At 35.7% G+C, this 16437-nt stretch overlaps 1 protein-coding gene across 10 annotated transcripts in view; it reads left to right on the top strand.

Moving 5' to 3' along the window:
• The window catches only part of LOC148674684 (uncharacterized), a 70720-nt gene that overhangs the window by 30102 nt on the left and 24181 nt on the right, over positions 1–16437 (top strand). For 8 of the 10 annotated variants that reach the window (XM_088625085.1, XM_088625086.1, XM_088625089.1 and 5 more), the window contains 7 exons: positions 1694–1814; positions 2456–2582; positions 8067–8282; positions 11956–12093; positions 13267–13410; positions 15003–15102; positions 15847–15935. In XM_088625085.1, coding sequence (XP_088481211.1) covers positions 1694–1814; positions 2456–2582; positions 8067–8282; positions 11956–12093; positions 13267–13410; positions 15003–15102; positions 15847–15935 — 935 coding nt within the window. The remainder of the gene's footprint in view (positions 1–1693; positions 1815–2455; positions 2583–8066; positions 8283–11955; positions 12094–13266; positions 13411–15002; positions 15103–15846; positions 15936–16437) is intronic. The other 2 variants (XM_088625087.1, XM_088625088.1) reach the window with 2 other exon arrangements.

Genomic DNA, 16437 nt, shown 5'->3' with positions numbered 1-16437 from the left:
GCCATATGTTCATCCATTTCTGTTTTGCATTTCATTTCTAACAAGTTAGACAAGACTATTTCTTAGGATATTGTTTCCATATACAGTAGGTAAGTTTAGTTCTTATAAACATTCCCTATTCTTAAAGGTAATAGACGTTTTCTCACTTTTTTATGATTGGGTATAACGTTAGCAATTCACCAGTCCCTGGGTATTACACTGTCTGAAGATACTGTAGAAAGAGTTGTGTCATTGGCTTCTGAATCACATCTCTTGTTAACATACCAGTGGTACTCAAGGAAACATACGGGGCTTCTACTACCAGAAACACTCTGGTCTCTTATATGTTAGTGCTATTCAATATAGAACTTTTCCCTACACACAAGCGTCACATGCAGCCTCCTTATTCTTACAAGAAGTTATAAGTGCAAGTCAATTGAGCAAGCAAGTTATTATTTCTAATTAAAAATGTGGGTTCTTCCCAGTAGATACAGTATTGGTTAAGTTTTCATGAGTTGCCAGTGACACAGTCCCAATTCTTGTTAATCAAGAACCTGTGATATATCTGATTTCATCTACACACAAACCTTTACATTGTATTGCTGATTATCTTACTATTTGATTACTACAAGTAAGACTATTATCTTACTTAAATATCTTGCTCCTAATAACATTATGTGATATTTGCATTATGAATGAGAATATAAATATAGGATACCTGGTGTTTCGTACTTAGCCTTAAATTTTTGGTCAGGTGAGGAAATATGTTGTATATGTTTTCTTGATAGGCATTTTTCTAAATTCCACATCCATAAAATGTTTAAGATATAATTTAACAGATTTTCTAACAGTAACCCTAAGCAGGTAGTTTTTGTAACCCTAGCTTCAATGCTTATTTGTAACTGGATGAAATAATATCCCAAATATATCAGCAAAAGCAATATAAATTCTACATCAACTCATGAAATAAAACAAATAAAACAACAAAAGTTCAGCAAATGTAGTAGGTAAAATCTGAATCTAGGTTTAGGATTAAACTTAAACCCTTGAACCTTAAACTTAGGCTTCTGATAATGTTACATTTGTATTATGAATGGGAATATAAATATAGGATGAGTGGTGTTTTGTACTTAGCTTTTTGGTTGGGTGTTATTGAGGAAATAGTGAATCTTATATGATACTATTTTAGTTCAGCCATTAGGAAATTCAGCTTTCACCCTGGCTGAAGTCAAAATTTAATTTTCTAACCCTAACCCTAACCAGGCACTTTCTTAACCCTTGATGCTATGCTAATCTGCTTGAAATACTAATCCAAGACATCAACAAAAGTGATAACAATTCTTCATAAACATTTGAGTTAAATATTGGTACTGCAAAAAAAATGCAACTAACGTGTTTTCCGATAAAATGTTTTAAAAATCTACTTGGATATTTTTTAGTATTTTGCTAAGTTATGCTAAAGCTCTGAAAATTGTTCATGTTTCAATACAAACATGCAATTATTTCAATGAATTTATTAAAAAATATATTTATAAAGTATAGGTTGTATTTAATCTAGTTGAGACATAATTTTTATGAATATGTACAAAACAGCAAATTGCTTAACTGTGAAGCAAAAATAATAGTTTTAACTTTGATGTTCCAATACTTTTGCAGTGCACTGCAGATGACGTGGTTTAGTTTAATATATCCCTTATACTTGCTATTATTACAGACAATGAAACCCAGGCAAGACTTCAGAGACACAGTTTTCTGCATGCAAAGACTGAGAGGGATGATAGTTCCGTTCTAAAAAGCATGAAAGAGGAACAGGAGAAAGCATTGAAGTTTCTCAGGTAATTTTTTTTAGTTAAACTGAACAGTGACTGCTGATAAAAGTATAACCAAGAGTTTTAAAGACTTGTTTTAAAAATAATTTCAACATTCATAAACTCTAAATTTATTTTTGCACCATTTAATAATGAATGCATTTGAACTAATTTCACAAAACAGAGTGCTGTTCTTTGCTTGAAAAATGAAACAATAAATTTCATAACTGTTATCACAGACACAGTATGCTAAAACCCAAAAAGGTGCCCTGTTCTGCCCAGCTTTTCCTTCATATCTGGAAGATTGCCCCCTGTCTTATGGAGAAAGACTGTCTCAATTATCTAATGACAATACCCAGGTTCAGGATTACAGTATTTGGTGTGCACTCACGAGAAATCTCGTCATATCTGAAACTCTGGATCAGAACTTCACTTTTTAGTGAGGGGTAACAGTGAAATGGACCAACTAATTGTTTCATCATTGACACTTTTCCTTTCTCTATGTTGTACTTGTTAATACATATCTACCAAACATCTGCTCCCTCTCTTAACTTTTTAAAAACTATAGTATTGAAAGCAGAGTTGTAATGAATAATATTTAGATGTCTGTTGATATATTGAATACTTGATATGAAGGTTTTTTATTGAATTTAATTATGTTTATACAGAAAGAAAATAGATGGATTTGTGCAAGAAACAGAAACTGAGCATTGTAGTTTGGGAAACAGCTACAAAGAATGTCCATCAATGAAAAATCGATTGTCAGCATCTAATCCACATATTGATGAATTACAGGTGAGAACAATGGAAGTATCTACAAAACTGCAAACAGACCCAACACCAAGAGAATAGTTAGGCATAAAAGAGAGAGAAGGTCATTTAAACAAAAGTTTGCAACATGGCATGCTTTCTTTAATAAATTACATGTAATTGCAGAAAGCAAGACAGTCAGTGTTGGCTGTTTTAGTGTTTCTCAAAATTAGGACCTTAAACAGATACTGTAAACCTTAAAATGGAGTTTATACACAAAAGTTTGGGAGGGATGACAACAGACAAAGTCAGTCTAACTTTCTATAATTCAGAATCACTCCTGCATTTTCTCACCTAAAGCATCATAAAGAGTATATGTTATCCCCTTCTCTCCCTTGCTAAATTCAACTCAGCCAGCAGGATTCCTATGATCTTCTCTGTCACCTGGTGTCAAAGAATTGCCTCTGTGGCCCCTTCCATCTGTCCTCCACACCAGGAACAAATTAATCTTTCCACTCAAATCTCCTCAAGACAATGAATTAACAATTGTTTTGGGCAACCTGTCACGCACTCTGTCCTGTCCCTAGTTTCCTGCCTGCTGTCCTTCCGGTCCCTCTCTTTCCCTTGGGCTATATATTTCCGGGTCTTGCACTCCACCCTCGCTCAGCATTGACGTTCGCATGTCCTGAGACCCGCCTAGCACCAGGTTGCCCCATGTCTGCTACCTGAGGGCATAGGTTTCTATACCGCACTCCTGAACTCTTTGCACGAACGACCCCGGGCCTTTTTCCCGTTCCGCCGCATATGGGTCTTTTTCTGCTCTCCTGCTCTCCACGGTTAGTCCTTTTGGACGTCCGTGACACAACCAACACAATATACAGCAGATATATACTGTAGACAGCAGTAACATGCTGATTAGACGAGTCAACACACCATGAGCAATTTCACCATCAATCTGTCTCATCTCTATTTGGTTCCTGCATTAGGCGTGCACTAATAAGTGATTATCTACAAATAAGTGATGCTTCTTTACTTTCAACAAGTAATTCTCAGGACTAGTACTTTGTTTCAGAGTTATTCAGAGTTCATCTCAATTTCAACAAGTCTCTCTTGACACCAAGGCAACCAGTGAAGACACAATAATGACAATGTCATAATTCCTTTATACAGCAATAGCTGTAAAACTAGGAAAATCGCATTATTGTACTTGACATGACTTCATTCAGCCTTTCCTGAACGTCTATGACAGGCAGAGAGAGTGCTGTTTCTGTTGCGATCTTTTGCAGCTGACATTTCACTGTTTTAAACGAACAAGAAATTAGATTGCTCATAAATCACTTATTCTATATAAATACAGCGTAATTGCCCTACGAAAATCCTCTTTTTCTTGTTCGTTTTAGAGACCTTGATCGAAACTGATTATATAATTATACGAATTACACGAATATAATTATATCTTATTAATTTCTTGAGATACGCGATTCTTTTAATACAGTCTTTGCTGTGCTCTAGAGGATCCTTGTGATATTTCGAGCTCTGGTTGAATGATAAGTGTCGCAGTTTAAATCATTTTCGTAGTTAGAAATTATAGAACGCTCTGTTAAAAGCAAGGGAGTTTTTATGTCCATTGCAGTTCTTTTGCAACATGAATATAATTATATCGTTATTAATTTCTTGAGATATGCGATTCCATATTATATTCCCTTTTAATCAAATTCTAAAAGTATGCTTGTTGACTCCGGTATCACGTTAGTTAAAGACTTCGATGCTTAAAATGTTTAGGGAGAAATGGAATACTGGTGTGTATGTTTTCTTTAAAGTACTGAGACCAGCCATATACTGTATGTTTAAGTTCCAAAATTAATATCGTTTATGGACTTCACACGCGTTGCAGTATGCTCCTATTCTTTTTATGCTCAGGCACTAAGATTTCCCTTCTGCTTTGTGTAAGGATGGTATCAAAAGCAATCTTAAGTGGTGAGAAAGCTGTGCTCAATGTATTTAAGGGACTTAAAAGTAAAAGGAGATGCTTCATATTGCTTGACTAATTTTAAAATCTAAGTTATAAATGCAGACGCTCCCTCGGTGCGCTGCTCTGGTACGCCGGCTCTTACACAGTGCCTGTCGGCATGTAGGCGTTACAATATACATACCCAACACTGCTTGTACCCATCTGTCATGCAAATAAAACACCTTGAATTGAATTGAATTGAGGGGAGAGGGGGGGAATACTAAAGCCAATACTGGCTCAAAACCCTCAATGGGCTTTGACGTGCTAATGCGTTGGTTTAACAGTCCGGGTGTGGCAAGCTTCCAATGTCAACTCGACTCGATTGGAAGACAATGAACGTATTTTAGCCCTAAATGAATTAATAGCAAACATGGGTTACATAAAATACATTTTTCCAAGAAAGTTTATAATAATACGATCTATAGTTGAAATCTGAGCCTACTGTAAATATAAAGGAAAAGCATTTTCAGAGAGCAATCACGCTGTGTTTATGTAGAAAAAGCGATTAGGTTTATGAGCAATCTAATTACCTATTCGCTTAAAACTCTATATAAAATAAAGTTTATTTAGAGATGAATGATCAGTGTCGCAGTTTAAATAATTTTGGTAGGAGGGCTTGGACAGATTCCAAGTGCATTTTTGCAATTTACGTTGCATTGTCCAATGTTCTGTTGTAATACAGGCTAGAATACAGTTACAGTAGTCTAAGCTTTATCAGCCTATTTAAAATAATTTTTTTGAATCCCCGGCGGAACACACTCCATAGGAATCAGCGCTTTTATACAGTATATCGCCTTTAAACACATATATTTCAACACGCGTTTACGATTTAAATCAAAACGCGATTCAAATCAATATAAATGTATATTTTGTAACGCATAGGTGACTATTCATTGTTATTAAAAAGACTTAAATTCGATCATGTCGTGATATTTAGAAATATAAATTTGTTTGATGCGAGTGAGGTTTTATTTAATCTCTGACCAAGGGAAACGTTTCATCTTTTCAAAGAAATGTTTGTTAAAAAATAAAGTCATAGTTCCATGGGATTCAATCACAGACCATGTGACATGGGAGTCAGGAAACTAACACACAGCGCCACCGGATTTAATAATGCAATAAAAACGCTATAAAATAATGTGACTAGGCACAGAAAAGGTTTACAGCACAGTACAATAATAAATGCTGACCATGACTTTAGAAGCATAAATTACCTTACACTCAATTTAAACACAAGCTGTCTTTCTGTATGAACCTCTAAGCTGGTTCATACAGAAAATGTAGAAATGCATTAGCCTGATTATGATTAAAAAACACATAATTAAACACCCGTTTGCGATTTAAATCAGAACACGATTTAAATCAATATAAATGTTTATATTGTAACGCATACTGTCCAGCCTCCATTTCTCTATAAAAATTTACTCTGTTGCACACACACACACAATAGAAGCAGGAACCGCTGTCAGAAGGGAAGAAGGTGACTATTCATTGTTATCAAAAATGACTTAGAATCGATCATGTTGCGATATATTTTGATATATAAAAGTCAATTGATTGTCCATAATATCGCTATTCTATTTTTTCGAAGAAATGTTTGTTAAAAGAAAAGTCCAGCACCAGCTGGATTCAAACACACAACCTGTGTGTTGTTAGTCACGTACCTAGACCAGTAGGCTACAGGGGAACTCGCATGAATGGGGAGGCGAAAAAGCCTTACACAGCCCTGTCGCAGTACACGAATATAATCATACCGTTATTAAATTCTTTAGATACGCGATTCCATATTATATTCCCTTTTAATCAAATTCTAAAAGTATGCTTGTTGACTCCGGTATCACGTTAGTTAAAGACTTCGAAGCTTAAAATGTTTAGGGAGAAATGGAATACTGATGTGTATTTTTTTCTTTAAAGAACCAAGACCAGCTATATACTGTATGTTTATGTTCCAAAATTAATATCGTTTATGGCCTTCACACGCGTTACAGTATGCTCCTATTCTTTTTATGCTCAGCTACTAAGATTTCCCTTCAGTGGTAAAATTCAATATCTACAACGGGCACAGTAAAGACGTTTACAGTAAGTCTTTCTACGACAGACCAACTGACCACGAGTGCCCCTGTCGGTCAACCAATCACGTACCACGTCATCTTGCGTCATGATACGCGATACCGCAGCCAATTACCTGCGGTACGTGTCTGTACCGTGCACTTTGAATGGCTGCATCTGTATGCCATGAAGATTATACCCCATGGGTGGTTTTTATTTAACATTTATTCAAGTTTGAAACTTACATCAATCTTACTTCAAACTGCAAAGTAGAGCTTTGTAGCACTTATTTTTTTAGCAAACTGGAAAGGGTTGTCTTTTTCTTATGTTGAGTCTTGTTCTCTCCAAAACGTTTTTACATTTACAGCCCTTCCATTTGCTTTCTGTATTTACAGTACCTTCATCTCTCCTTCTGATCACTCCTCCACAGTTTCCAAATTTGGTAGCTGCTTCTTTTTGGGGCCTTAATTTGAAACAATAGGCCCTTATCCATTCAGATGACATTGCTGTGTAAAATCAACAAAGATCTGAAAAAAGTTTCCATTCAACCTATCATGAAATTTCTGAGTCATCTAAATGGCTTTCTTCTATGAACCAATTTCTAATTCTTACAGCTCACGTCCCAGGCCAATAATATTCCTGATTCTTTCTCACTTCCAATTTCAGACATTCAAGACATTAGCCCTGGAAGGCTACCAGTATCCCTGTCCTGTCCCTCCTTATTCGGATCTTGTATTTTTCTGAATCACTCTTTCCATCACTACCTCCAGCTGGCTCAAAATACCAATAGATCCAGACTTGTAACTTGCACTCTCAGTTCCTACTGGAACACCTGTAAAATGGACTTGTTGTTCTTGTCCTTCCTCTTCTACTGCAAGTAAAATCTTAAGATCAAGTTATGAGCAATTAAGTCTACCTACATCAGCCCTTAAGATCCTGTGCTCTATTATCTTCAGCTTAGCATCTCTCAGGGAGAATCTCCCACTGATTCTCTTTTCACTAATGAAAAGTCTCATACTCTTGTGTAACTGGTTTCTCTATAAACAACAAGAACGTCTTGCAAGGTCTGGGTTTGCTACTGAGCAATTCTGGACATTCTTGAAGCTGCCTCTGCAGCTGGTATTCAGAGGTCTACTTCTCAGACATATTTTGACTAAAACACGTAATTATTTTTTCAGTATGTTATTCATGTGAATATAACATTGCCATTACAGGCAGTCAAAGATGAAATAAGTAAAATGCATTTGTACAGAAATATTATTCATTCACGATTAAAAGAACAACAAAAATGGGTTATATTGTTGTGTGTTGAGTAACATTATGAATCATAACTGATCATAAGTCATAACTAGTTGATTTTTATGAGTGACCACTGAGAAGGAGATTTAAGAGGTCGAGCAACATGTTAATCATGGTGGTCATTCGCAGTTTGCTTTGATTATTAACCTGTAGATATCTTGACACCACAGCAGCTAAAGGAACAGATGAGGGCCTTGCAGGAGGAATTCAAGCAGAGGGAATACCACTGGTCTGCAGCTCATAGACAGCTGAAGAGCCAGGTGGAAGCCTTGACCAGAGAGAATGTTGATCTTAGGGATGAGCTCAGGGTGTCTGAGAGGCACCAGCAAGAGACCTGGTGGTCTCATCACACTACAGCTCAGCGCACCACAAAGGCAGAGACTCCGGTAAGAGCACATTGCAGACTTCTAAAAATGTTAGTTACTGTAAGTGGGGATATACAGTTTACAGTTCCTGAACTATCTCCCAACATAAGGGCTTTATCAATAAGCATGTATTTTTAAACATATGGTATGCAAATAGATCAATATCTTCTCTATAAACAGAATGATCCCTAATAACAAGTATTCTGTTTCTAAATGTTTTGAGTTTATTCTTTTTACTATGTTTAAAGGTTGAATATTGTTGTTCAGTACTTGTAATTGCAAGTCCAATAATCTTTACAAATATTTAAAGCAGAATAAAGTGATTTGAAAATGACATGAAGGGACAATCTTGTTCTTAACCACAAACAATAGGAGCCAGAAGGATATTTGTTCACTTAAAACATTGTTACATTTACTGTAGCTTTTAATTTTTCTTTGCAGTTTTTGCAGACTTTGTTACTCAGAAAAGTGTTCAGTTTAAGCATTCAAGTTTTGATTCAAATATTCACTGGATAAAATACAGTATGTACTGTATAAATCACTTGTAATTTAACAACATACTGTAGGACATAATTAGAAAGGGATGAGTACTTTTGATGGGCACTGTAATACAAAGTCTAGAGAGTCTTTAATAATAGGTCTTTGACTTTTTTTTCTGTGAGTGGGCAATCTGTGGTATAAAGTAATCCTGTTTTCCTTAGTAACAAAACAAGCCCACGCATAATTGAGCCATTCTTTTCACTACATTTGAAACAGATTCAAAAGGTTCACTCAGACTTCATGATGTGGCTATAGTGTCTTCTCAATGCAAATAAGAAAATTATGTTATCAGCATTTTTCCCCCTTTGCTTTGTTGAAAGTCCAATCTACAGCAAACAGCCTCTTAACGTATACTTTACACATATTCTAAGGGCCAGCAAATTACTCTGCCATTCTGCAATGATAGGTTCATCAAAATAATTTACAATGAGTAAATTGAATGAATTGTTTTTTTATTCAGGTTGTAATTTTTGTACAGATATTTTATATTTTCCACTGTTAAAATCAGTATCGAGTACAAATTAATTCTGAATGTTATACTTAATGATTCTTTGAATGAAATGCAGATTCATGTTTATATTTTCTCAATACATGTAAAGGCAAAGTTCTGTTCGAAATATGTGAATACTGCAGAATCCAGACGTTTCTTTGTTCCAACCTGAGCTATCTCACTTGTGACTTGGATCTCCAATAGTGCAGTGCAGTGCAAATGGGGGACAATCAGAGCTGGGTGGCTTTGAAGTTGTCTTACAGTAAGCAACATTGCACAGCTACAAACCTTGTGTCTGCCTAGGCACCTGTGATTTAGCAGTGAGAGTTGTGTTACATCTACTAATGCCTTATCTTTGTTTTTTTAAATATAAAATCACATGCTGGTCAAAGGATTGTAGCTGTAAATTGAGATAATTCATCAAACCATTATATATGAATATTTTCCAATAAACATGTTTCAGGGTTATGGTATATTTTAAGGGCAGAAAGTCTTTACAACTTATGGAAAATAATATAAATTAGCTCTTGCTATATCACAAGGTTGAGGGGGAGATCCTGACTTTAACTTTAAAGTGTATTTATAATAATATTAATAATAATAAAGTTTATTTTATATAGCACCATTAAACGTGGCTTCTCAAAGCGCATTACAGAATGACAACAACAAAAAATACCCAAGATATACACAATGAAAATATACAATGAGAGGAGACAGTAGATGGGGGTACTGATTACGGTAGGATTAAAGGTTTTTGTAACAGAACCAGTTAAGCAAAGTTTGAGTCTAGATTTGAAAGCATTTAGGGAAGGTCACTCTCTGATATCTTTAGGGGTAGAGTTCCAGAGCTCTGTGGCATAACAGGAGAAGGCCCTGTCACCCATATAGACGGGCTTGGGAGACAGACAGGAGACTTTCAGGTAGACAGAATTAGAAGAGCGAAGGTTTCAAGGTGGGGAGTAGGATGTTAGTAGCTCAGACAGGTACTGAGTTGCTAAGCCATGCAGGACCTATAGGTGTCAAAAAGTGAAGAAATATTATAGGGGAAAAAGTCATGCAGGATACGGGAATGAAAACAGGGGGGCGTGTCCATGGAGTGCTGGTGGTCGGGGAAGGTGTGGCCGAGGCAAACAATCCAGGGATAAGTCAAAAGCGGAATCCAAAGACAGGGCAAAAGTCCAAAGCCAGGCGATCCACCCGGGACTGACGATTAAAAACCAGAGCCGGGTCGGGACCGGCAGGGGGAACAGGAACAGGAACTAAAAGCATAACTGAGCCAGGCGCATCCAGGTCCTGGGCTCGCATGATGCGGAAACCAATGCAGAGCCCGGATTAACGTCAGCGTCTGGCTTTTAAGGGAGAACTGAAAAGGGGGTGGAACAAGGAACAGATGCGGGTAATGAGGCAAACAAGGAAGGGCTGGAGCGCCCTTAAGAGGAGGGGTTTGCGATCGTGACAATAGGTGAGCATGAGGATTTTGAAGTCGACACAAAGCCTGACAGGAAGCCAGAGCAAATACTATGTGATCAGAACTGGAGTTTGTTCAATGGGGATTTAGAAGCCCCAGGGACTACAGAGTTACAGTAGCCAATTTATGAGAAAACAACTGTGTTGATCTGTTGCTTTTCAGCAATAGTTGGCGATAATATAGAATGTAGTCTGGTGATATTTCTGAGGTGAAAGAATTATCTTTTGACAATAGGTTGCACATGTGGATCGAATGTCAAGCCTGAATCAAATGTAACCCCCAAGTTTTTCAGTTTTGCAGTACCATCCAGAGATAGGGTTACAGCAGCTGGGTGGGTGGATCCACCTTCTTAATAGTTCTAAAATGCATCATTAAGTAAGTGGAGATGCAAATTTGGGAAGGAAAAAAATATTAATAAAAGTAATACAATAAAGAAGCAAATGAAATGCTCACAATAATGTAAAAATAATTCTGCTCAATTGTGCCAATCCATGTAAAGCTGATAGATTCCACATAAACAACTGACTTGGCATGCAGCCTCATCCTCATTCTGGTTGTCAAGCCTCCTGAAAAACATCATTATTATAGTTATCCAATCAGAAAGTTAATCTACCAGTATGTCTTTGGACTGTAGGGGGAAACAAGAGCACCTAAAGGGAAAAAAATAGAATACAATGAATATCAAAATGTCAATATTATATTACAGTACATTTTAGAAAGTGATATATGCAATCATACAGTATACTGTATCTACAGTATAAACATTTCAAATATGTATCAATGTATTGTCTGTATTGCCTTCTACAGGGGTATGGCATTTTTTGCCATTTTATTAATCCTTTAAACCACTTTGCATAGAAAAAGGTATTCACTTTATTTCATATTAGTTTACTAATTAGCTTAGATATACAGAAGTTCAAGTAGGATGCTGCGTCAGCATGCGTAAATTGCTGACACCTGAAGAAGGCTCCACAGTTGAAAAGTTGTGTCTCTTTTTTCAGCATGGAATAAACCTTACTGATACAGAATGCTACTTATCAACTTTCTTTATTTTGTATGTTTTGATTTCTTGCATTTTTCACTTAATGTCACTTAATGTGACTTTGCCCTTTATTTTGCATTCCTTTTACAGGAGGGGTGTTGCTTTTGACAGCAAATTATGCAATGCTTTTGTTGTACTTACTTTCTGTGCCCAGGTCTCTGAAGCAATACTGACTGGCACCTGTCGGGCAAAGAGCGAAGAAAGGACAGTTGGCTACTCCAGTCACAGTATTACTCCTGTCGGGAGGAGGCTGCAGTTTGACAAATCACTTTCACCAAAGTCTGAGATCCAGGTAAAGGCTAAAACAAAACATGCCTTAAGTAGACAAACCATTATCACTGCATCTTCAGTGTCCCTTTCTTATATCATTCATACACTATGGTGTTCATCTTCTGTGCTTGTTGACACCATGGAACTTGCAACATCCTCATTCTCATTCCACCTGTGTTGTGTGTGGGTGGGGGGGTGAGTTTGCTCCATGACATTTTACCCTTTGTGGAAAAAGAATCACATACAGTACAAATCCCTCTTGCAGAATCTTGAGGTTTGAAGCGGGAATTAATGTAGTGTCCAGCAGCTAAAAATCATATTTTACATCAAAAAGACTGAGAGTTCTGCTACACTGTCATTGCCTGGCTAGGGGTGAATCCCACTGAACATATCTCTTCTTCCTATGAATGATACCAGCCAATTTAAAAAGAAAATTTGATGCAGAATTTCACTCAGTGTAAAAATGCTGCAGTTGCCTTACATTAGTTAAAAGATAGCAATAGTATGTAATTATACACATATTTATATTTTACCAATGCAGTTAATTCATTCAAGTCACTACTAGCCCCTATTTATTTTTTATTTGCTTTTAAATACAATATGTTTTAAAAAATTACAATGTATAATTTTTTACAGTCAAAATCTATAATTAACTTATCAGTATAAATAGTAACTACTATTTATACTGTATACTGTACAATTACTAATAATTCTGTATACTGTATGTACTTAAAGAAACAAAACATTATGTTGGTGTTACTGTACAGTATGATTGGTGCAGGAAAGCACTAATGGGGTGATAAACACTTAATTTTTATTATTAAAATAAGAATCATGTGACAGCCACACATAGCTGGAAGTTTAACAGAGAAATGAAGTCCTGCATAAAATGATTTGAGAAAATAAAAGCGGCATTTCACATTGCTTTTCCCTTTTTCTGCCTAAGAACTTACGCATGTTAAATGTCATCATCTGAACTTATAAACAATTGCTGGCTCTCCACAACTATTTCCTAGGGTAGGCTCCATCACCCCCATGATCTTATATTGGATAAAGAGGTTATTAAATGGGTGGATTTGATAGTTGTTTTTTTTGCATATTTATGCAAGAGTGAGCAACAATGACTTGGTAATAAAATGTACTGTGTTATTTTATTGTGATCATCAATGTTAATTAAGTAAATTGTGCTGTACAGAAAGTAGATCAGAGTGAGGCTCTGAAGAGGAGTTCGAGGGCTTACAAGGACAAAGATCTCAATGTTGCAACCTCTGCCAGGGTCACACCAACAGGGCGCATGACACCCAGCCAGGGGAGAGCAAACCCTTTGGATACAGATGCAGTAAGTTCACCTTGTTCATCCAGCTTCTACCTAAGATAGACCTGCTTGTTTCTCCTACACAGACCCCCTGCAATTAAAAGAATGAGGTCTACCTCAGATCTTTTTACTGCCAAAACCTTCTACAATAAAAGGCGTTTCCCCCAAAATAGTCATTGTAGTTGTACCTTACAGAAGTATTCAGACCTTTCCTATGATGTCCTATTTTGTGAAATTACAAAATGATGCATACACATTTTTTTAATTTCTATTAAATATGATTTACAGTAAACATCCACAAAACTAATGAGACAAAGTGAAATATTCTAATGCAAATATGCAATTGCATGAGTATTCAGACATACTGTATGAACTCATCAGCTTGACTGATGCACTTACTGACATTACTGTCCACTTTCACTGGGTCACTAAAGGACATTCACTTTTTTAGTCTTAAGCCACACCAGTGTAGCCACAGCAAAGGGTTTGAATATGACTTCCTTTTTTCTTTCGTATTATTTATCTATTTACTTTCTTACTTTTGTTTTTGAATGTATGGAATACGTTGCGGGTATTACAAATATGGTTATTTCACTGTAATTAAACTAAATAGCAAACCTGTACAAGGGTCTGAATACTTTTACTATGCACTATATAAAACAAGATGCCCTTTCTCCCATTTTATTCTCCATTTTATCCAGACATGTTTGAGACCATTTGGCATCAATGATTGTTTTGCTCTTATGGTTCAGAACACTTTCGTGACCTTTTAGCATATTAGTAAAAAATCACCTATATACCTGCATACTAAATTTATACTGCGTTTTTCACGTGGAAAATTTGTTCTTAAGTGCTCCTTAGGCACCCAGTAATAATTTATGCTCTCTTCAAAGAGCAGTATCAGTTTTTTTACTAAGCCCAGTATAATTTATTCATAACATAGTCATGAATAAACTCATTGCATTTTTATGGAAACTAAGTGCTGAAATGTGTTTTCACATTTTTCTCATCTACTTCTTTAATAATTTTTTGACATTATGAATTTAGATTCGATAATTTATTGGAAAAACCTATGTTAACTTGGGATTCCATCTCTACTAATTCAATCTGTTGGAATTCCATGTCTACTAAGAACTTCATTAAAAGTGTAGGAAGAATATCATCAAATAAACATAATCTTCAGCTGCTATCTGTATATATTGCAAAGTCTCTCTATTCCTAAATAAGAGGCAGCTTTTGGACTGCCATTAGAGAGAACATATATATACTTATATATACAGTATATTATAAACATATATTATACATTTCCTACAGTAAGTTAAAAATAAGTTTCTTATTTCCCAAGTGAAATGGCTGTCAAGTTGGTTGAAATGCAATAAATACTTGAAATTGAATATGAATATTGCACACAATGATAAATTGAATTATTTAACAAAAGTATTACAATTATCTTTTTCAGGACATTTTGTACAAAGGTTCTTCTTCAGCAGTTTAGGAAAAACTGCAACACTTACATTGCTTTCTAAACAATTGAAGAACTTTAGCTTTGTCTAAAACATCCTGTACAAATATTTTTTACAACATGGTAATTTAGTTTTATTTTGGTCCATACATAGGCAATGCATCGCTTTCATACAAATTTGCAGAAGTCAACACAAAGAACGTCTCCTGTCCCCAATTTGAGAGCTGTTTTGGAGTCAGAGACATCCTCCACAAGTAAGTGCTCTTACATAGCATCTATTTGAAAGCTGGTATGACTTAGGTGTTTGTTACAATACTCAACATCATTTATTAACTCATTTCAGTTTGGTAGTTATACATCCAATTTGCACCCAGAGAAATTGTAGCAAATTATTAATCGTGTCTCATAATTAGATTATTGAATTTAGTTGTTTGAGTACAGTAGAACAATGGCCATGAAGTGTCTAAGGAGTGGCAACTGTATTACACACATATGGTTGTAAAAGGAGATGGTTTTCTTGCACTTAAATAGGAAAAAAATCTGTTGCATTAGTTTCTGTTTCTGTATATTAGTGTGTTTTTAGTGCACAGCTTTGTTCACTAGTATGTGGATTTGGGCTTCATATTTTTTAACATGTTCAACATACTAGTGCAACAAAATACAACAGATAGGAAAAATATGAGTTCACAAATTAAAAAAGGAAAAGACAAATTTTATGACTATGTTTTCATTATTTCAGTTAGTATTTTTATAGATTCTTGTTAGATTTTAGGAAGACGTGTTGCTGTATTCTTGTATTATTCTAAACCCATAAAAGGATGAATAAAAGGACAGTTCATGGTTCAGTTTTATTTCCTTTTAAACCTTGCACCTTCATTTTTCACTATATTGTCAGTCTTTGTTACAATGACATATTAAAAGCACTAAACTACTAATTGAGATACTGTAGATCTTGGCCTCTTGTTTTCAGTCAGCGTTGTGTTCTTTTCTTACAACAGGAGGACGCTCTTCAAATCCCATCACTTCAGAGGAATTCCACCAAGAAGATGACAACACCACTAAATCTCACAGCAGCCTTAATGAAGTGGTATTAGTACTTGTAATAGAAATAGTAGTATAAAAGTATAGTAGTAAAAGTTATAGTAGTATAAAAGCTGTACTACCTGATAAGCAATAGTGCAGGTTTATCTCTATTAGAATACTAGCAACCTCAGGTTTTAGCCTTACCTTCCAGTGTCCACAGAAGCCACACACTGTAATTAGCAGGACTTTAGCAACACAGGTGAAAACTCTTAGGTGAAACTGACCAACTGTCATTAAAAAGACACGTCAATAAAAATGTTCTGAAGGCAAAGATGTCAATATACAGGTACAGTATCAGCCACTAATTATCAAATACTCCACAATAATGAGGAACAATGATGGTGATTATTTATTTCTAGATTACAAAAATACAGTAGGGGGACCTGACACTGTCATAGTTCACCAAAGGAGGAGTGACACATGAGATTCTGCTTTGACATACATGCTTTGACCTGACATGCTTTGACAATCTTAACTATAGACTGATGCACTGTAGATCTTAATCT

Source organism: Lepisosteus platostomus, chromosome 3 (genome assembly GCF_059453375.1).
Source record: "Lepisosteus platostomus isolate fLepPlt1 chromosome 3, fLepPlt1.hap1, whole genome shotgun sequence".
Lineage (NCBI taxonomy): Eukaryota > Metazoa > Chordata > Actinopteri > Semionotiformes > Lepisosteidae > Lepisosteus > Lepisosteus platostomus.
Note: the sequence above shows the minus strand (reverse complement) of the source record. Positions and strands in the feature narration are given on the sequence as shown.